Source organism: Lucilia sericata, unplaced genomic scaffold (genome assembly GCF_015586225.1).
Source record: "Lucilia sericata isolate MDLA Ls3-8-SP2 unplaced genomic scaffold, ASM1558622v1 Contig000228F_arrow, whole genome shotgun sequence".
Classification (NCBI taxonomy): domain Eukaryota; kingdom Metazoa; phylum Arthropoda; class Insecta; order Diptera; family Calliphoridae; genus Lucilia; species Lucilia sericata.
The window spans coordinates 296,167-320,493 of NW_023994255.1; the positions used below are offsets into that span (position 1 = coordinate 296,167).

Consider the following 24,327-nt stretch of genomic DNA (forward strand, 5'->3'; position numbering starts at 1 on the left):
TCATTCGGTATTGTAATTTGAGCTGTTAATTATTTGAGGCATATAGGGTGTGCAATGATTTGATTTTAGAGCTACTTCAAGCTTATTTTGAATTTGATAGCACTACATGTTTAAAGGGATGATATCCTTCGCAAATTCATTAGGCATTGGATTTATTTGAGGCATTTGGTGCACATGTGTCCCAACGATTTAATTTGTATATTTGTATATAAAGGAATGCCGAAGCTCAAATGTTGAAATGAAAATTAACAAAAATAACGGAATTCATTATAGAAATATTGAAGTTTTTTGGTGACAAATTCCAGGCAACCCTAAAGGTGTTATCACACGACGTACATAAGTATGTACTGTCAAAATTTCCATCTGTAAAAGTTGTACATATCGTCACACAAAAAATGGGACTCCTCCGACCAAAATTTGCGATTTTATTGACAAAAAACAAAAGGCCCTATCTAGAAAAACATTTAAATATTAAAGGTTAAAAGTTCAATTTATCCATTTTTATACAGGTAACTATCATAACAAATTATAAGTTTCACTAATAAAAATGTTGTTTGTTTAATAAAACTAAATCGCACTGATAGAAATAAAATTTTCACTTTAAAAAGTTTTTTGCTTCTTCTGTAAAATGTTAAAAATGTTAGATATTGCCGTTTGCGTTTTAGGTGACGATATGTAATATTTTCGATTAGAGCGTGCTCTATTTTCGTGTGACAAACATAAACAAAAGAGCTGTTTTGTTTTGAAATAATTTTTTTTTGAAAAAAATAAATTGAAGAACATGAAAAAGTAAGTATTTTTAAATTTTTAATAAACTAATTTATAATTTTAACAATTTATACACATTAAAAAACAGTTTTGATTGCATTTACTATATAGTCATACTGAAAAACATAGGCAGGTGTGATAGCAAAAATTAATCGTATTTAAAATGACAATTTTGACATACATTCGGAATTAGATATGGATAAAAGAGTGACAGTACATATTTAAAATACATGTCGTCTAATACCACCTTAAGTATTATGTAATAACACTATTTGAAATCGAAGAGACTTCTTAAAAAATCTCCATTTTCTTAATTTTCAAAAATTTTTCAATTTTGATAATTTTTCATAGCTAATATATTTATATGTATAGGTTAGGTTGATAGGACATACATCAAATCCGAAGAAATATATGTATAAAAAAATTGATTGGACCTGAATTTTGACTCTTCTGTTCTATTTTTTTTTTTTGTATGATTTACGTGTGGTTATTTGTATGGAGTGGTCGACCTGTTCTAATTATTTTCTATGGTTTAAGGGTGACTATTTGTATACAATTTTATATGTTGGAAATTCCGATGAGTGTGAGTGTCCTTGGCCTTAACTAAGTGTTTTTATTTCATATAGATAAAAATTGGCCAAAAATAGGAATCATTGCAGATGAATGAATATAAGGATAACTTACACATAACACTTCAACAGTTCAAAAAATAATATATTCTTTACACTTCAGTGCTAAATTGAGCTCCATGAGGGGTTCATCGGAAAGTCAATATAATGCTTATAAATCTGATATTAATAGTTATATTGCCATAAAATAGTTTCCACATAGTTTCGTAATAAGTATACCAAATTCTGGCAGGTCCTAATGGGCCTTCTAAAAATATGTGTTGCAGGATATCAAATAATCGGCGAAATCCTACTTAAATTTCTTATTTGTGTAATTTTGCATATCACAGTAAATGTTTTACAGTCTTTGAAAACAATCCACAGTCATATCACGAATCCGAACAGATATTAACACTTAGAAAAGTCCACAAAAAATTTGGCAAATATCTAGGTGCAGCTGAAATATATACATGTTATATATCAGACTTAAAGCTATAACATATAAAAAATGGAGCAATATTTTTTGATATTAATTTTTTACTCACTATTGGATTTAATCAGTGTTGTCAAATTATGACTTAATAGGTTCACTGTTTTGTTAAAATGGTTATTTGCAAAAAATAATAGATTATTAGATTAAAATATAATAATAGGTACCACTTGGAAGACACAAATTAGCGCAATACCTAATAGCTGATTTTTTAATAATTTTTTTCTAACATACTACGTTATTTATCTATTTTTTGGCTTATTCGCAAAAGAAAACAGTCTGAAGACAACAATAATGCGACAATTTGTTAAAAAAAATATCGTGTGTGCATCAAAAGCACACGAAATTTTTTTTTTGCAAATTGTCGCATTATTGTTGACTTGTACAGTCCACAACTGTTCACAAAAACACAAAATTATAATATTTTTAGTATAAAAAATTTTTCCACCAAGATAATAATTTCATTCTTCATATTTTAAATATATTACATTCTGAACAATTAACTAAGACATAAATTATGAAATTAAATTTGATTTTCGTAGAAAAGGAGTGAAAAATGTAATCTGGAAATTTTCCATTTTCCGCATGGATATATCAGCATTTATTGGAACCAACTTTTGCCTTAATGATAGGATTAAGTCTCTTTTGCATGTTTTAAATGAAATTCCATAAAAAATATTTATCAAATTTAACTCATTCTTCATTCATAGTCTTCTATAGCTTTTCCAGATTTTGTGGCACTGTAGATCACATATTATGTTAAATTTTGGCATATTCTAAACATTTTCGGTTCGGTTCCGTCTCGATAATTGTTGGGGCCAATCCAAACACTTAATACCGTGCTTCTCAAGTCCCTATGTGGTTATATAAACCTTTTGCTTATGGCCACCGTCTTGCATACTGATAGTTTAGTGTGGTTCACACCCTAAGACTTCCTGGATATGGAGATAAGAATCCCTTAAAGGATCAATCTAAGGTTCTGCCTTTAATATGCCGTCTGTTTTCATAAGGATTCTTAACTTTTTTTCATCGAACCAACCCCAAATCGGTAGTAATCCCTGTCAAAATATTATGATTCTTACCTTACAAATCCGTAAATCCTTTAGTGTAAACCACACTAAATCTTCATTATGTAGGACGATGACCTAAAACAAAATATTTATATAACCAGTTTAATATATTGAGGACCACTATATTAACTGTTTGAATTGTCCTCAGCAATAAGCAAAGCAGAATCGAACCAAAACTTTTTGAAATAAGCACAAATATACCAAAATAATGAGATTTCCAATGACCCATAATCTTAAAAAGCATTAGGTGACGATAAATGAAGAATGAGCTAAAATTAAAACGTATTTTATTAAAAACATGCAAAAGAGTCTTAAACCTATCATTACAGCAAAAGTTGGATACAATAAATGCTGATATATCCATGCGGAAAATAGAAAATGTCCATATATCAGCAGGGTTACAATAGTGTTCACATAAACATGATTACATTTTTCACTCCTTTTCCACAAAAATCAAATTTAATTTCATAATTTATGACTTTGTTAATTTTTCAGAACGTAATATATTTAAAATATGAAGAATGAAATTTTTATCTTGCTGGAAAAATTTTTTATACTAAAAAAATTATAATTTTTTTTCTGAACAGTCGTGGAAGTCAATGAAGCTACCAAAATCTCTCCATATGTACCTACATATCTCTCTCTCTTATGTATAAAAAACATAACGAATTCGCCTCACTTTTCTAAATTCGGCAGTGACATTATCTTGTTGAGATTCACCCTGATGAACAACTTTGTTTTACCATCAAAAAAGATGGGGGGTGTATTGATTTTGTTATCCCGTTTGTAACACATCGCATCCCACTAAGTAACCACAAAGCTCTTAAAGCAAATGGTCTAAGCTTTCTTTCAAGCAAAACAAATTTTTTTTAAATTAAAAAAAAAAAAAAAAATTGGAAAACAATAAAGAAATAGCTATCTGAACTCCTTTGCACAATTTTTGCTAGGACCAAGAGGTGAAAAGTTACACTCATTTAAATTAAACCCTGTATGACCAAAATGTCCAACTTATAAATTAGCCTTGATTAGTATAAGTATAATTTTGTATTTAAATGTTAAACATACTATAAATTAGCTTATTGACAAGTCTACATGGTGGGAGGTTTTTATGTTATTTTTCGATGAGTGAGGTTATGATTATTACACGACTTGGTAGAACTCTAAAGCACTGAAAAATTTAACCAAATAGACTTGTGAAATCTTGGCTTCAACATTTTTTTATTGAAAAAGTTCAAATACTAAATATATTGTAATAATAATTCTATTCGAAACTACAAAATTATAAATTTCATGACCCCAACTTAGTTCCAAAAGTTTATATGAAAATATATATATTTTTATATTTTAATTGTATATTTAATGTTTTAACCAATAGTGATCATATATTGGATAAATACACAAAGCATAATAAAATGGCAATGTTTGGTACCTTTAATTTGCAGCGATTTATTTTTGGACCTTTACATCATCAAATAGCTTACAGTAGTACTTCTTTGTTTCCACTGGTTTTTCATCTTGTTTTTCATTAAATAAAAGATTAATTTCGAAAATCAAAAACAAGTGTTTTACGCCAAAACGAGTGGTTCTCAAGCTATTGGAAACATAGTTGCATTAGGCTATTGTACCACCAATATATTTTTGGGATTTTCGGAGAAAAAATATTTATAATTGATCCTTATTTCTGTTTGTTATAAATATTTTTAAAATAAATTATTTTATAACATTTACTTTAAGTGAACAATATCAACCTGTCATTAGCTATTTTGTATAAGAATTCTAAAAAAATATTTTTGATTGTAATGTTTTGAAATCTAAATATCTATAAATTCAAAAATTATTAAATGGTTTCGCGTATAGTATGTTTAAAGTAGCGAGCTTCCTTTACTTGTTTCGAATTAGAAAATAAGTGCGAAATATTATGATACTTTAGTTAATTTTCTATTTCAGAATTAAATAAATGATAAACTACATTAATATTATTGAAAAAACGGGTTAGCAAATATTCTTGTTAGTATAAATTTTGTATAACATATTATCACATCCACAAATTCCCTCAGGCATCTGTTATATACTTTAAAATACCGATAAGTTAATTTGTAATAAGATAGTCTACGTTCTGTTAACGTTTATGTAGTTTAATTAGCACTATACTGGAAGCATGACAACTAACTAATTAAGCTATGTGCGGTTGTCAGATCTTCCAAAGTTGGCAGATCTGTCAATGTAATGGCAATGTACTGACAATGAAAAATTGTTAGCAACAGATAAATTGTCCGTTTAAACGATTGCAAGAAAACCTTACAATTTCATTGCCAGACAATTGTGAGACAATAAATTTATCTGCCAACAAAAATTGTCAGTTTACACTATTGGCAGGTTATTGTATGACAACAGTTGCTAGGTCTTATTTTAACTCCAAATGTTCTTTTAATGCATTCTCTTCCAAACCGACACTGTCAAACTAAAAAATTTAATGAATTCGCCGTAAAATAAAATGACTTCACCAAGGCGAATTCAGATAAGGTTGTGTTATTCAACCAGCTGATTATTTTTTTTTTTTTTCATTTGACTGCAAGGCGAATTCATTAAGGTGGTGTTACTCAATCAGCTGATAATTTTTTTCTTAGCTGTCAAAGTTTGTTATTGTTTACATTTTTACATTTAAAAATGTCCGTTAAACGGAGAAAAACTTCGTTAACATTTTGAATTATTTATGTAAAAAATCTGAGAATACCAAGCATCTCGTAAACAAATATCATTTTATTTAAATAATGGCATAATTGGTATACAAAGTATTCAAATATGTTATTTAAGAAAAATATTTTTTTCTATTAAATGTTAACATATTACACAATATTGTTTTATATTTTATATTAAAATTGTGTAGATAACGCGATTTACTAAAAAAAATTTCTTCCGGAACACTTAATATTAAGAAACGCATATGAAGTATTTACCCGGCTGGCGGCAGCTGACTTCTACGTTATGGCTTAATTTTAAAATCTATTAAATTTTAACAAATTAAACAATATTGTTTTATATATACACTATGTAGATAAAGAGATTAACTAAAAAAGTCTGTTCCGGAACGCTTTATATAATAAAACCCTTCCGGCGGCTGCTATATTATGGCCAAATATTGAAAATTACTCCGCCGGAGTAGAATTATCCATTCGCAACAAATATTCATCCATTCGTAATATAATATTTTCATGAATATGTACTTTTTTATGTATATATTTTCCTCACAATATATATTTTCCTCAAAAATTTTATTATCTTTATCTTTATTTTTTAATGAAACATAAACATTTTACAAAAATTTTTCATCAAATGAATTCGCCGTACTTATGGTTTTTGACATCAACATAAACCAAATGCAAAAACAAAATACATGTAAAATGTTGTTATCTGAATTCGCCTTGATTTGACTGGTACGCACTGATGTCAGAGTTCGTTATTGTTTACATTTTTATATTTAAAAATTTCCGTTAAAACACAGAAAAACTTCGATAGTATTTTGAATAATTTATGTAATAAATCTGAAAATACCAAGAATTTTGTAAACGAATATTTTTTTATATAATTAATGAACAATTAATAATAACGCATGTACAAACTTAATATAACAATAATATTTTTCTATTATATGTTAACAAATTAAACAATATTGTCTTATATTTAATATTTACCTACTCTTTGTAGATAACGCGATTAACTAAAAAATGCTGTTCCGGAACACTTTATACATATAAAAACCCTACATGAGGTATTTACCCGACCGGCGGCAGCTGTCTTCTACATAAGGTCAAATTTTGAGATCTAAAAGAAAAATTAATAAATTGTTTTATATTTACACTGTGTATATAATGTGATTAACTAACAAAATTCTGTTCCGGGACTCATTTTATAACAAAACCGATATGAGGTAGTAGAATTTTTCATTTGGAACAAACATTATTCCACTCAGGGTATATTATCTTCACAAATTTAAGTATTTTTATCTGTATTTTTTATAAAATATAAAAATTTCACAAAATATTGTCATTAAATGAATTCGCGCAATTATTGTTTTTGACATCAGTGCGTATCAAATGTAAAAACAAATTACATGGAAAATTTTGTTGTTGCCGAACTGCCACCACCATGGCGAAACTTTTTTGTCCATGGAAATTTAGTTCGACGCTGTCAAACTCCATATATAAAAAATTTAATGAATTCGCCGTAAAATGAAATGACTTCACCTTTTAATCTATTTGCCTTGGCCACCACCTTATCTGAATTCGCCTTTGACTTCACCTTATAATATATTCGACTTGATAGAAATTGTAAAGCAATTATCTGGCAATGTCGACGTAATGTGTTTACACGGTTGGTTAATGACTGACAATATTGTTGTTTTAAAATATACTGACCAAAGTATATTAATTAATATACTTTGATACTGACGATACTTTTTCTAACAACGTTGCAAGACAAAAATTGTTAGTTCACACGGTTGTTAGACATTTTCAGAACATTATTCTGCCAACATTGGAAGATCTGACAACCGTGTATACATAGCTTTAGAAAGATCCAATATCTTTGACTTTTTCAAAACCAGTTATAAAATATTTTTTTATATGTATCTTTATTACCTCCGGAATATTGACGGTGGCTCCTTAGCGAAAATCTGTCTGTCTGAAATCAATCTGTCAAGGACAAGTTCTCCTCATAATTAACTCAAATCTTTTAGCTCCGCCTACTTATTCTCACATGTAAGACGTTTAAAGGTAAAGAAGGACCAAGTGACTGTCAAAGATTTTTTAACAATGTTCTTAAAGCTAACTGATTTTTTTTCTTCATATTTGAGTTCAGTTCTCTTAACCCTTCTGGAAGCCCCGCATCGTATCCAATGTAACAACACCCATACATCTTATTCAAATAGGCCAAATAAGTGTCATATTTATACACACATACATATATAGCACACAAACTATTTATTGGTTATGAAAAAAGCCAATATTTTCTATTCTATTTGAAAATATTTGCTATCAGTATTCAAGACGTTTCTCTACGGATAAAATTTGAGTTCGCAGCATGAGTGTGTTATACCAAGTGTCACAATATTCATAAACTTTTTGGTTTCAATTCCAAAAAAGTAACAATTCAAGTTAATTTTAAGAAAATGCTTATTTATATTGATTTAATAAGTAAAATTGATTCAGGTATTCACTTTAATTCAAGCTTGAAATATTAGAATTTATATTACAAATACAAATATATTAGATGTATGTATGTAATAATTAATTACTAATTGTTGTACTTTCTTCAAAACTTTAAGCAGGCCATTCAGCTCTCTTTCTCTGGGCGTAATTTGTTTGAATTCAAATGTTAAGTTTTATTCAAATTTAAATTAAAATTGATTTTTGTTTATTTTCACCAACTTTTCAAAGAAACGAGCGCGTGAAACAGAGACAGCGAAGTAAACACAAAATACACACTAAAAAGCGGATTATCTATAAAAATTTATCAAGTGTCACTCACTTAATTTTCTTTCTTTATAATTTTTTACATAATTATTACCGCAATCGTATATAGCGAGTGTCACAATTCGTCAGATCGCATCAAGGTGCGAGTGTGGGATGAAGATAACGATTTAAAATCGAAACTGCGTCAAAAGTTAACACGCGAATCGGATGATTTTCTCGGCCAAACCATAATTGAAGTACGAACTCTGTCTGGTGAAATGGACGTGTGGTATAATTTGGAAAAACGTACTGATAAATCTGCGGTATCGGGTGCAATACGTCTTCATATATCGGTCGAAATTAAGGGTGAAGAAAAGGTAGCACCGTATCACGTTCAATACACCTGTTTGCATGAGAATTTATTTCATTATCTCTGCGAAGATAACGGAGGAATGGTAAGTACATATAGCAAATTCCGAACATTTACTTGAGAAGAAGTGTTTCGTCAAAATATGTTTTTATACAAACCTAAACAATTTATAATTTTATATAAATTATTTAGGTTAAGTTGCCGCAGCAAAAAGGAGATGATGCATGGAAGCTTTATTTTGATGAAATACCCGAAGAAATTGTTGACGAGTTTGCGATGCGTTACGGTATTGAGAATATTTATCAGGCTATGACACATTTTCACTGCCTTTCGGCCAAATATCTCTGCCCCGGTGTGCCAGCAGTCATGAGTACATTATTGGCCAACATAAATGCTTATTATGCTCATACAACTGCTTCATCGGCCGTTTCGGCAAGTGATCGTTTCGCTGCTAGTAACTTTGGAGTAAGTAATATTGATGGATCTTTTTAAAATTATTTAAATATTATTTTTAAATATTGTCATTTTATATACAACTCTTAAAGATTTGTATATTTATTTCTGTGAATTTCGAAAAGTGCGTATCGGATTAGTCCGTCATTGATTTTCTCAAACCAATCCACTTAAAACAAATCATTCCATGCAGACTCGAAGTCGGTAGTTTTTAAGATAATTTGATGATTTGATAGTTTACGTATGACAATAATATCGGTTTATGACTTCACCTACATTAGTTTGAAACTTATTGTGAAAATGTGATCTGAATAAACGTTTCGGCCTTATACCAATTATTATACTAATCCGACTCATACTGCTCGAAATTCGTAAAAACACAAAAGTTTTTATACTAATTTTATACATATACTTTATTACATTAAAGAAAGAAAAGTTTGTAAAACTCTTGGACCAATTACACAATTCATTACGAATTGATTTATCAATGTATCGCAATAATTTCCCCGCATCTAGTCAAGAAAAGCTAATGGATTTGAAATCGACTGTGGATCTTTTGACCAGTATAACATTTTTCCGCATGAAAGTAAGTAATTGATAATAATCGACATAATAATCACATGGGATAATATTGTTATTGAAATTGAAAAATGTGCACCTTTTATTAAAAAATATAAATAAATTTAAGGTACAAGAATTATCAAGTCCACCGAGAGCAAGTACAGTCGTCAAAGATTGCGTCAAAGCTTGTCTTAGATCCACTTATCAATTCCTTTTCGAGAACTGTTACGAATTATATAACAGGGAATTTCAGGTAAGGCTGATTTGTCCCATTATTTCATTCGAGCCGCATTTAATTCAACCGTTATTCTTTATATTTGAGTAAGTATGTATGCGAATTTCATTAAATTTTACTTTTTAAAGGTGGATCCAAACGAAGCCAAACGTGAATCTGACGACCACGGACCAAAATTGGATAGTGTGGATTTTTGGCATAAGTTAATTGCATTAATCGTGTCAGTGATCGATGAGGACAAAAATAGTTATGGAACTGTACTGAATCAATTTCCACAAGAGCTCAATATAGGACAAGTAAGTCATATTAATGTATATATGTATATTTCTTTACATTAGAAATATATTTTTTAAATACAGTGGTTTCCCGGTTTAACGAAAGATATACAGCCTGTTTTTCTAAAACAATTTAGTTCTCACACGAACATTTCATTTTATTACGATCAAGTTTAAAATTAGGATTTTATAAAACATTTGAAAGTTTTCGTTTAAAAATGTCTAAAATGAAATTAGCTTTTTCTATCGTAACAGAACATTATTGCCTACGTATTTCATTTCTGAAATTTTAAATATTTTTTCATGTAGTAATAAGATGTTTGGTGTTAACCCAAAAAAATAAACAAAAATAAAATAATTTTACAAAAAAAAAATTGAAATTATGAAAAATCTTCTTTTTGAAAACAACATGAAACTTGTATGCAATGTCTCAAGGTTTGTATTGCAAATTGTATTCAGGTTCAAGTGGCCACATATTATTTCGTATTTTGGTATAATTTTCGTTGTTTTATGGGCAAACGAAAGCCCTTTGCCTATCGTCTATTTCTGACTTTTCATTCGTTTATTGCGAACGAATTCATTTTCTAAAAACCAAAAATATATGGAAAAATAAAGCTCTTTCGTTGCCACTCACATGAAAATTTATTTTTTCGTTACAAAAACGTAAATCCAATTTCGTTCGTTATTTTTAAGAACGAAGACAAATTTTCATTTTAGAAAAACAGGCTGATAATGTCAGGCCCATTCGTAAAAACGTAAAATTCGTTAGACCGAATAACAATTTTTCTATGATTTAATGATTAAAATAGAGTAATGGAAGGTGTAGGAAGACTATTTTTTAAATCTTTTTTAATGCACTTATAAAGTCTGACAATTTCCTTGCATGTTTATGCAGTATTCAAAAGATAGAAATAATTATTATGTTAGATTTAGAATCAAACCAAAATTATAGATTTTAAGAAAAAATTGATTAAAATTAGGTAAAAAACAATTTCTTTTTGTTTAATGAGGGTAAAATTGTTTCATTTCGAAATGTATGTATGTATGTATGTATGTATGTATGTATGTATGTATGTATGTATGTATGTATGTATGTATGTATGTATGTATGTATGTATGTATGTATGTATGTATGTATGTATGTATGTATGTATGTATGTATGTATGTATGTATGTATGTATGTATGTATGTATGTATGTATGTATGTATGTATGTATGTATGTATGTATGTATGTATGTATGTAGTATGTATGTATGTATGTATGTATGTATGTATGTATGTATGTATGTATGTATGTATGTATGTATGTATGTATGTATGTATGTATGTAGTATGTATGTATGTATGTATGTATGTATGTATGTATGTATGTATGTATGTATGTATGTATGTATGTATGTATGTATGTATGTATGTATGTATGTATGTATGTATGTATGTGCAGAAAAAATAACAAAAAGACGTGTTTATAATATGTTTTAAGATAAAATATCTTTTCAAAACAATTTATTAACTAATATTATCATTCACAATTATATGAAATACCTTTTGAACAACTGTGTTTATTTTTGTGCATCTACTAATACATTCTCACCAGTTAGGTCTTTGACAATCCCTTTCGCCTATATGCTACTATATGATAGAAGCCTTGACTTCAAATATTTCAAATTTATTTTTCTAAGTTTTTGTTAAAAAATGTTTGAAATTTTCTTTGGACAATTTTTTATTTCTTTATGATTTTTAGATTAAAGTCGATGAAATTTGAAGAATGGATGTTAACTATGTTTGCTGATGATTTCCTGTTTATGTAAAACTGAAAAAATAACGAAATACCGAACAAATACAGAACACTAAATAAAATACAGAACATTTTCACGTTTTTTAGCAAAGAATAATTTATACAGAACAGGGCTCTAAAATACAGTACTGTTCTGTATAATACAGAACGTCTGGTCACCGTATATATAGTATATAACTTTAATATTGTTAAACTTAGATAAAATGGGACTTTGATTTTATTTAAATATTTTAAATTAACTTATTCTTGTCTTCTATGTCTTCTTTTTTTTTGCAAAAATCTCATTACAACCAGGGTACGAATAGCGATCCAATTCAATTCGTTCGCGAGCGAGTTTAATTCGGGCGATTTAAACATTTTATTTTCCCGCGAATAAATCTTTTTGACTCGCGAGTTTTATAATTTTGAAAATGAAATAAATTAAAATTTTTAAGACATAATTATATATGCATTATTTTGGTGCAAAAACCTTCCGCGGTAAATTGATTTTCTGAAACCTTTCACAAACATACTTATAGATTCCTTTATGAAGCTACTTTAGAGAAATACATGAATGCATTACAATTGTATGATAAAAACCATGTATAGTAGGGTGTCCCGTGGACCATTTTTTAGGAGGAATACCTCTAAAACTATGTGTTGCAATGTACTTAATACGAGAAAATTAAAAAACAATTTTTTTTAAAAAGATCCTCAGTTCCCTACCAGCGATTGAAAATATTGATCTCAGTACAATATGTTTAAAAAAATTTCTTCAATCTTTTCAACTTGGGTGTCAAAAATTCCGTAATTTTGAGCTTATCGCGGGAAAAATAATTTAAATTATTGATAGTGTATTTCTGGTCCGCAAAACGACTTTTATAAGGGGTATATAAATTTAAAAAAAATTAAAAAAAAATCTGAAATGGACTAAACCAAATGCCAAACTATTTTTTAAATATTTTTCGGTATGAGCTAAAAATTACGAAATTTTTGACCCCATTTCGACAAAAAGCGAAAATAATATGCCTCTTCAACCCACTAAAAATCATATTGTGGACCAAAAATATTCTACAAAAATTTTAAAATTATTTTTTCCGTAATCAGCTCAAAATTACGTAATTTTTTAAACCCAATTCGAAAATATCGAAAATATTTTATTTTTCAAAAATACACTACAGGTCAGGATTTTTTACTTTTCAAACATCAATATACATTAGAGTGCTCCAAAAAAACGAAGTTGCGAATTTTGCCCGTCCCCCCCTCTAGAATGTCATACAAAAAATTAGACTGATAGGATAACGTTAACAGGTGCCGCAACGGCTCTAAAGTTTCTAAGAGCATTTACAAGGGGAAAATATAGATTTATTCAGTTTTTGTTAAAATTTTGCACTTTATTGTAAAGGAATCGCAATGTACACATAATAAGAATTTCGGAAAGATAGATTTATTCAGTTTTTGTTAAAATTTTGCACTTTATTGTAAAGGAATCGCAATGTACACATAATAAGAATTTCGGAAAGATATAAAACACAAATATTCATTGAAAAATTTAAAAATTATTGCAAATTCTCACAGCACATGAATTCGTTATGTGACAAAAAAAAATTTGTTACTTAAAATATATCTATAATAACTAGAATAGTTGCTTTTGTCTTTATACGATAACGCAAACTTGTTCTCAGCTATGGTTAAAAAGTTAGATTTTTTCAACGGCTGTTTTTTTTTAAACTTTGTTAAACATATTTCAACATTTTTAGGAGATCTCATGGTGATTTATGGACAATAGATAAGGGAATAAAACGGTGAAAAAATTAGATCAATATTTCAATGTAACTACGATTTGAACTCGGCGGATTTCGGGAAAATCGCATTTTTTTTGTAATATTTTAGAGAATAGGGTTAATATTACTATATTTATAGCTGTTATTTTAAACATAAGACTTTATACCAAAAATTCCAGTCATATTTATTAAATATGTCCAACAAATAAATAATATTTCGAAATGGTGCACTGAGAATTCCCGAATATAGCAAAATTTGACCTTTGAACTCCACATTTTAAGGGTTAAGAATGTCCGATTTAAATATAACTTGGAATATATATCTTATATTATCTGATCTATAATACTCGGAAAATGCTTTGTTTAAAATGTACAACAGTAAAGAATTAATACGTATTCTCTAAAATATTACAAAAAATGCGATTTTCCCGAAATCCGCCGAGTTCAAATCGCAGATACATTGAAATTGAAATTGGAGATTTGAAACAGCCGTTTGAAAAATCTAACTTTTTTAACCATAGCTGAGAACAAGTTTGCGTTATCGTATAAAGACAAAAGCTAATATTCTAGTTACTATAGATATAATTTAAGTAACAAAATGTTTTTGTCACATTTCGAATTCATGTGCTGTGAGACACGTTAATGGCCTGGGAAATTTGCAATAGCTTTTAAATTTTTCAACTAATTTTTGTGTGTTATATCTTTCTGAAATGGCTATTCTGTGCACATTACGATTCCTTCACAATAAAGTGCAAAAATTATTATTAAATGGCAAAATTTTAGCAAAAACTGAAAAAAATGTATTTTTTCATCTTGTAAATGCACTTGGTATCTTCAGAGCCGTTGCGGCACCTGTTAACGTTATCCTATAAGCCTAATTTTTTTTCATGACTTAGTTTTACAACCCATAGAACAATTCCAGAATGTGGACGGCCTGTCGGATAAAATATTTTTTCCTTCATACAAGCACTCTAAAATACATGTATACATATACAAAAACATACACATTTACATAAAAAGATAGAAAATTTATTTTTTACACTTTCCCATTTTGATTTTGTGTGACCGTCATAAAACCTACGGCTACACAATCACATATACATAATTATGGATAATTATTTCCCATATGGGATACTATATATTATTCGCTCTTTTTTACTACCACAATAAAAAAATTTTCTTGCACACACACTTTGCTGATCTTCGGCTGGAATTTAACTCGAATTAAACTCGTTTTCCACACGCTCGCAAGCGAGTTGAAAAAACAAAAACATATACAGTGTCTCTCATAAGTATTCGAATTTAATGTATTATGAAAACAGACATCATTTTATAATAGATTTTGTGGGAAAAATAAATAAATTAATTTATTATGTTGTCCAGACAGTCCTTAAATTTTATACCACATTTTAAAAATTAAAAAAAAAAATAATTTACTTAAACTAATTTAACTTTTTTTAAAAAAAGTGCAAAAAATAGCTTCACAAAATTATTCGAATTTTTTGTGTAAATCATATTTAGATTAGCATTGTGAAGTAAAAATAAATAATTAAAATGAAATTAATGTTTTGTATAGTAGCCTTTGTTTTTAAAAACAACTTCCAAGCGTCGTGGGACCGTTTCTACCAATTTATGGAATAGTTCTGGCGTTATTATGTCCCATTCTTCATGCAAAGCAACCGTATGGTGGTTTTAGAGGATAATGAGTGATTTAAAAGTTGTTCTTGTAAATATAACCACAAATTTTCAATGGAGTTTAAGTCCAGACATTAACTCCATTGAAAATTTGGTGAAAGAAGATACTTAGTGTTGTAAATGATCAACATTTTCACGTACCAGGTCGTGTATTTTGGATCGTTTTTCTGTTGAAAAATAAATTGAATGGGTTGTAGACCCATTTTGGTGGTACTAGTATGCAAATTCTGTTCTAAAATTGACAAGTGGACCTTCTAGTCTATAATTACAATAATAAATTTTAGCAGTCCAACACCGTGGACGGACACAGAACCCCAAAATATGGCAGAGCAACTTGGCATCTCCAAGCTTTCGCCATATCATTTGACGACCATCTGAGCCAAAAATATTATATTTGTTCTAATCGTCGAAGATAACTTTCTTCCAGAATCCAATATTCTTACTTATGAGTGTATTTGCGGAGTCAAGACACTTAACATCGATTAACTTCGATATGAGCGGTTTCCACCTTAGTACTTGACCATGCAAATTATTGCTCCCTAGTACTTTGCGCACAATTTCGACACTAATTTTTATTCACAGGACTGTCATGAGTTCGTTGTTAATTTTTGGAGCTGATAGATGAAGGTTCCTTCGGTATTTCCTCAGTATTTCTCTGTCGTCCTGTATTGACAGCAGTTTTGGACGACTTGATAATGGTAAATACTCGATGGAATTCTTTGTTTCATGCGTGTAATGACAAAATATATTGTCGATGGGAATCTATTAACCATTTCCTATATGTATTTAATTGATCGGCCTTGATTATACAGATATAAATTAATTTTTTAATTTGAATTGATCAACTCTTTTTCTTTGAACAATTTAAGCGCTTACACAGGAAGGATTTACAACATAATTATGCAAATTTCCAAAAAATATAATGTTAAATATTCCATGTAACCACTACCTGCATAATGGGTTAATTAATGGGCAATAAAACACGTGTTCAAGGATTCTAAAAAAGTTCTTAGAAAAAATTCGAATATTTTTGCGCAGTACCTGAAATGACCCTTTTTGGGTTTTTTCCATTTTCTTGGAAACCATTAATGAGTTTTTATTACTTTTTTCTTGTATTTCGTAGAAATAATATAAATTAATAAAATTTCATTAAAAAAATTTAAATACTATTATTATTTTTAAAGTAACATCATAAAATAACACAGTAATTCATAAAAAATAATATATTCGAATATTTATGTGAGACACTGTATGTAAATATCGCTTACGGAGCGAGTACGAGCGATTTTGAGTTTTATAACGAGCGAAATAAATAAAATAGCGATCGCGAGCGATATAATGCGAAAACATATTGTTTTGTTTCTTTTATTTTATTCTGAATAATTTTTTAACCATTCCTATTTATTTCTTAAAAATAATTCTAATTTTAAACAAAAACATCATATTAACATTCATTTTTGGAAAGTGGAATTATACCACATTCAAAATAAGCTGTTCACGTGTGTGGAAAATCGAATCTTCTCATGCAGAACATTCATATAGAATCTTAATTTTTTAAATTTTTACAACATAGAATGAACGACCTGCCGCGAATTACTAACTTATGACAATACACGTTGTGTCAGTTAGATACATACTGTGAATCAATTAAGTAATTTGCCTATGTAAAATTTTATAAATTTTAAGAACAATTTTTTTTAGCAAAATAAAGCAAGTTGTTTGTTGTATTTTTTAAATAATATCTTATATTTTTATTTTCTACCATAAAAAGTAAAATCATTATATTAATTAACGAGATTTTTGATAAAATGTGAACGTATTGTTAATTTTCTAGGTCAATAAAGTATTTTGCTTTTTTAGGTTTTTTGTTATTTTTTTTTATATTGCTGCATTATTTTATAAAATTGAATATTTTTATTACTCCTATATATTAGAATAACATTTTTTAGATATTTTAGTAGTGGAACGACTAAATTTGGACATTTCTTAGCCGATTTATAGTTTCTTTGATTTAATTTCGAAAATAATAAGTAATTTTGAATTGGATACATGATATATTAGATAATCAATGGATTTGGACCTACAAAAAATGTTTAGTGGGGTATAAATCTATATATTATAACAAAAATAATCTAGGTTTTTGGTCATTTTGTATTGATAAACAAAAACTCCATCTATTAGGGGAGTACTGTGTAAATTTTATTTAGAATTGTAGAATATTGATTCTTATTCAATAAATCTAACACTAAGTACCATCCTAGCCACTCTAAGTATGGGGATATCACCATATACCACTATAGAACTATTACATGCTAAAATATTAATTTTCAACCTCATATTTTAAAGGCTTTATTTTATGAATAAGATACAGTAGGCGTATTTGGATGTGGATAGTTATTCTTGATTTGCGTTCTAAATATATATAAGTGTATGTATTAGCTGAAAAATATTGCTTTTGTTGACCTTAAGTATTTTCCTGTACTACACGACAGTTCATTTACATTGGTGCAAAGCAACCTAAGGTCTGTTTAGAGGTATACATTTAAACGTAGTGTTCGTATATGGATTTTGGAGAAGATAAATTAGGAATCCAATGTTTTTCCGAAATTTCCCGGGATTACATTCCCGGTTTTCGGTGCTTTCAAATCCCGGAATTTTCGGGAATCGGGAATTCCCGTTTGGCATCCCTAATGCATATGAAACCATTAACCGTCGATCAGTTAATCGATGAATTTTTGTCGGTTAATCGCTCGAATTAATGAAAATCGCCAAATTTAAAGTAACGAATAAATCGAATAATTTCTATCAATTAACCGATTAATAAAAACTTACTATGTATTTAACATTCATAGAAAATTCAATATATAATAAATTGTCTTCTTTTAATTTAATTATTTTTCAATAATTAAGAACATATGTAAAGCAATCTTAGAAATAATGATATGGCATTTACTTCTACAACCAGTTTTGAGCAATATTGTTGAGTTTCTTGTTTGTTGATTATAAGGATTTAAAAATAGCAATAAAATTAATAAAATGCATTCTTTCCTTTTATTTGATTAAGCGAAACCAGCGTTTAAATATGCAGCACTAGCACCACCTCTCTTGTATATGACTATAAAATAAATATGAAAGTTTATCATTTTTGTATCACTTTGCTACTAAAAATTGCAGTCATATGTATTCGTATTAATATAAAAATTGCAACTCGTGTTTGCAATTTCTAGTAGCAGGCAGACATAATTGCAGGCCAACACAAATATATTTTTGTGCTTTAGCAGCGCACACTCAAATTTGTTAAACTAATATGGCGAGTATTGATGTTATTTTTGTTTGCGTTTAGTTTTCCCTAGCAGCAATGTAACTTTATTTTAGTTTTGCTACTGCCAGTTGTAGTTTTATTTATTATTTTTTGGCAATATTGATGCTGCAATTTGTAAATAAACATATGTATGTATGTATGTATGTATGTATGTATGTATGTATGTATGTATGTATGTATGTATGTATGTATGTATGTATGTATGTATGTATGTATGTATGTATGTATGTATGTATGTATGTATGTATGTATGTATGTATGTATGTATGTATGTATGTATGTATGTATGTATGTATGTATGTATGTATGTATGTATGTATGTATGTATGTATGTATGTATGTATGTATGTATGTATGTATGTATTTTTTCCCAATGTTCGTAATGAAGTTAAAGTTTTTCGTCAAAATTAGAAGATTCTGACTCTAATAGTTTCCGAGAAAACGATTTCTGTATTTAATTCATATGGGAGGTGCCACTATGTACATTTTACAAACTATTTTTTATGTTGCGAAAAATAATTATCCTTAATTAGAGATTGTGGTAACACTGGTATAACTGTTTATTCATAAAATAAAATATAAAAAACAATAAATAAATTTGCAGCTAGCAGTTGCAAAACAAAATTTAATTGCTGCTAGGAAAAACTCAGCGCAAATAAAAATATCATCAATACTAGCCATATTAGTTTAACAGATGTGAGTGTGCGCTGCTATAGCACAAAAATATATTTTTTTCTTGTACAAAAACAAGAGATTAATACTGTTCATTCGTGCTGCTAGAGATTGCAGTGTAACGTCGCAATTTTTCTAGTTAAACATAAAAACAGAACGGCAATATTTAGTAGCAATGTTTTTATACCCTACACCACTTTAGTGGGGAGGGTATATTGGGTTTGTGCTGATGTTTGTAACGCACAATAATATTAGTCCTATACCCACCTTAAAGTATACCAATCGGCTCAGAATCATTTTCTGAGTCGATTTAGCTATGTCCGTCCGTCTGTCCGTCCGTCCATGTAAACCTTGTAATCAAACTACAGGTCGCAATTTTGAAGATAATTCAATGAAATTTGGTACATGATCTTCTATAGGGACGAAGCCTATTGAAAATGGTTAAGATTGGTCCATTATTTCACCTAGCCCCCATACAACTGAACCCCCCCAATAGTGCTTGTAATCCTTGTAATCAAACTACAGGTCGCAATTTTGAAGATAATTCAATGAAATTTGGTACATGATCTTCTATTGTCCTAGGGACGAAGCCTATTGAAAATGGTTAACATCGGTCCATTATTTCACCTAGCCCCCATACAACTGAACCCCTCGAATAGGGCTTTTAAAACTTGTAATCAAACTACAGGTCGCAATTTTGGAGATAATTCAATGAAATTTGGCACATGATCTTTTATGGTACCGTAGATGAAGCCTGTTGAAAATGGTTTGCATCGGTCCGTTATTTCACCTAGCCCCCATACAACTGAACCCCTCGAATAGGGCTTTTAAAATTTGTAATCAAACTACAGGTCGCAATTTTGGAGATAATTCAATGAAATTTGGCACATGATCTTTTATGGTACCGTAGACAAAGTCTATTAAAAATGGTTAACATAGGTCCATTATTTCACCTAGCCCCCATACAACTGAACCCCCGAATAGGGCCTTTAAAACTTGTATTCAAACTACAATTTTGGAGATAATTCAATGAAATTTGGCACATGATCTTTTATGGTACCGTAGATGAAGCCTGTTGAAAATGGTTTACATCGGTCCATTATTTCACCTAGCCCCCATACAACTGAACACGCCGAATAGGGCTTTTAAGTTCATAATTATGTTTAATATACTCATATCTCGACAAAAAGCTGCAATAACCAAGTTGTATACAAGACTTGATGACCCCCACGAATTCCATAATAATAGGTTCTCATATGACGCTAGCCCCTATGAAAAGCCCCCATCAAAATTTCACTTAAATGTCCACAATTTTATTCATAAACGGCTTAAGTATGTATATCTAAGGCAAGGTACAATTCAACTTAAATGCTTTATTATGTCAACTAAATCACATTATATTTTGTCAAAGGTGTAGGGTATTATATGGTCGGCCTCGCCCGACTATAATTTCTTACTTGTTTAAATCTGAAAAAGTTTAAATATTTTTAGTATGACTAGTGATAAAAATGTGTATTTTGCGGCAAATGCTGACTAATATATTAGTAAAAGTAAACACTGAGCGAAACCTCAAACAATCATTTGTCGAATAAACCAAATACAAAAGCCCAAATAACTGAATACCCTAATATGTATGTACATTAGAATGCTCCAAAAAAACAAAGTTGGCGAATTTTGCACGTCCCCCTCTAGAATTGTTCTTTGGGTTGTAAAACTATGTCATACAAATAGTTAGGTAGATAGGATAACGTTAACAGGTGCCGCAACTGCTCTGAAGTTTTCAAGTGCATTTACAAGGGGAAAATATCGATTTTTTTAGTGTTTGTTCAAATTTGGCTATTTATATGTTGGGCATTGGGAGTTTATGTCGATTATTAAACTTTTCTAAAATTAAGAGAATGACGTACGTACGTGTGAATGAGGGAAAACCAGAGAGCTCTTAAGGTGGCTCTTCGCGTATGAAGGTTTTATACCAAATGTGTGAACACAAAAATATAAATCATACGACTCTTTATACCCTACACCACTTTAGTGGGGAGGGTATATTGGGTTTGTGCTGATGTTTGTAACGCACAATAATATTGGCCCAATACCCACCATGTAAACCTTGTAATCAAACTACAGGTCGCAATTTTGGAGATAATTCATTGAAATTATGTACATGACCTTCTATTGTCACAGGTACGAAGCCTATTGAAAATGGTTAAGATCGGTCCATTATTTCACCTAGCCCCCATACAACTGAACCCGCCGAATAAGGCTCTTAAGTTCATAATTATGTTTAATATACTGGTATCTCGACCAAAAAGCTGCAAAACAAAATTCTTTCACAACTGAACCCCCGAATAGGGCTTGTAAAACTTGTAATCAAACTACAGGTCACAATTTTTGAAGATAATTCAATGAATGTGGCACATGATCTTCTATGTTACCGGAGACAAAGCCTATTGAAAATGGTTAACATCAGTCCATTATTTCACTTAGCCCCCTACAACTGAACCCGCCGAATAAGGCTCTTAAGTTCATAATTATGTTAATATACTGGTATCTCGACAAAAAGCTGCAAAACAAAGTTCTATACTAGCCTTAATGATTCTCATGAATTTTATTAATTATAGGGTCTCATTTGGACTATAGCCCCTATACAAAGCCCCCTTCAAAATTTGACTTAAATATCCACAATTTTATTCAACAATAAATGGCTTAAGTACATCTGAGACAAGGTACAATTCAACTTAAATGCTTTATTATGAAAATAAATCACATTTTAATTTTGTAACAGGTGTAGGGTATTATATGGTCGGCCTCGTCCGACTATAACTTGTTTTTGTCATACGGATGGAATTTCATTTCACTTTTTCATTAGACTCTACGTACGTAAAGTGTGATCGTGCAAAGGGCCTTTTAATAGAATATAAAAAAGTAAACAACCAAATATAACGGAATTTTTTACAGTACAACCTCGTTAAAATTCCACAGGTGTAATTTGTACACTTTTTTCACGTATATTAGAATTAAGGAAATAAAAATGTAATAAGACAAAAAAAAAATTTCTAATTTAATTTTATATCTAATGCATAAAATGATAGCTTTATTATATACAAAATGTTTTGTACAATTTTTTTTGACGCTCACAGTATACATCAATCAATTCACAGTTGACATGATCCATTTAAAATGTTTTTCTTGGGTACATTTTGAATAGTAGTTTTGTCCCAATATTGAGTAACCTTGTCAATTAAATTAATTTATCTATAATTTCAGCTGTCGGCTGCTACCATGTGGGGCTTGTTCGCTGTTGATATGAAATATGCCCTGGAAGAGCATGAACAGCACCGCTTATGTAAATCATCGGAGTATATGAATTTACATTTTCGTGGTCAAGTGGTTGTACAGTAATTACGTTAAAGAAGTGCCACCACACAAAGGTGCTGTTCCTGAATACCCAGCGTGGTTTGAGCCTTTCGTTATGCAATGGCTTAATGAAAACGATGACGTATCTTTAGAGTATCTTCATGGAGCCTTCAATCGCGACAAAAAAGATGGGGTAAGCTTATTTATGCGACTATAATTCTAATAATTATCAATATTTTTCAAAAAATTTCCTTCGTATACGTTAGCGTTTACGTTACGTTATTTAGATAATAGATTTTTAGTTATCCGCAGTACACTGAAAATAATCCATGCCTAATATACACGAAAAATGTTGTACATTGTACGAAATGATTCGTGGTTTCGCACCACGAAATTCCTTCATAATATATACGAAATTGTACGAAATATTTTAGTAAAATGCTAAATAATTTTATATATTTTAGAAAAAAAATTTTTCATTTTAGGATTTTTTTAAAGGCATAAATATGTTAGTTCTTTTAAAATAATTATTGTAAATTTAGAAAAGATGCGAATTAAAAAAAAACAAATTTTATGTTTTTTAAAAAAACATAAAAAATTTTACAGGAAATTAGGCAGCTAATTAAATTTAAAATTACGTTTAATTTAACTCGCTTAAAATTACGAAAAAAACAAAAAAATCGTAACAAAATATTTTTTTTTTTTTTGTGAAATCAAAAATAATTCTTGTATATTACTAATTAATTTTGTTACGAAAAAAATTCGTTACTTTCGTTAAATATTACATGTCTTAACAAAATTATTTTATAAAAGAAAACAAAGTTTCTTAATATATTACGACAGGTTTTCGTACTTTCGTAAAATTAGAAAAGGGGTTGATTAACAATATTTCGTATTATACACGAAATTTTCGTATATACGAAAAAGTAGTTACGAAATTTTTTTTCGTAAAGTTAAGCATGGATTATTTTCAGTGTAGTAACAGTAAGCAACGTACATATTTAGCAGTTGGTGTTTGTTGTCCACAATTTATTCGTAATCGATGTTAAAAAAGATTCATTGAATTATTTTACACTTGTCGTATGAAAGACAAACAACATCAATTACACTAGTTTACAAATTAATATTATTTGTTTGCTCATGGAATGAAACACATTTGGCAAATTGACAATTTTTTTCCTATACGTCAAATGAGCAACAGAGGGAAAAAATTAATTATATAAAATTTAGGACTTAGATTTTTCTAATATTAATTTTAAAAATTAATTTTAGGTCCGTTAGAACTTTTTTGTCGTGAATTTTAAAATACTTACAAATATTTTAATTGTGTGGTTTTTACAATTCCTCGTGCAACTCTATGGCAAGGGTGCTCAAGTCGTATGAGCTTGGGTGTGCATTTGTTTTTGTAAAAGCCGCTTCACCTAGCGCCCATATTAGGACC

At 29.3% G+C, this 24,327-nt stretch overlaps 1 protein-coding gene across 1 annotated transcript in view; it reads left to right on the top strand.

The window, feature by feature from the left end:
• LOC119602410 (mucin-4-like) overlaps window positions 1-24,327 on the top strand; it is a 268,982-nt gene that overhangs the window by 227,212 nt on the left and 17,443 nt on the right. The window contains 7 exon segments of the mRNA XM_037953923.1: window positions 8,517-8,841; window positions 8,949-9,221; window positions 9,637-9,795; window positions 9,898-10,023; window positions 10,134-10,301; window positions 22,797-22,910; window positions 22,912-23,079. Of these exon segments, the coding sequence (XP_037809851.1) occupies window positions 8,517-8,841; window positions 8,949-9,221; window positions 9,637-9,795; window positions 9,898-10,023; window positions 10,134-10,301; window positions 22,797-22,910; window positions 22,912-23,079 (1,333 nt within the window).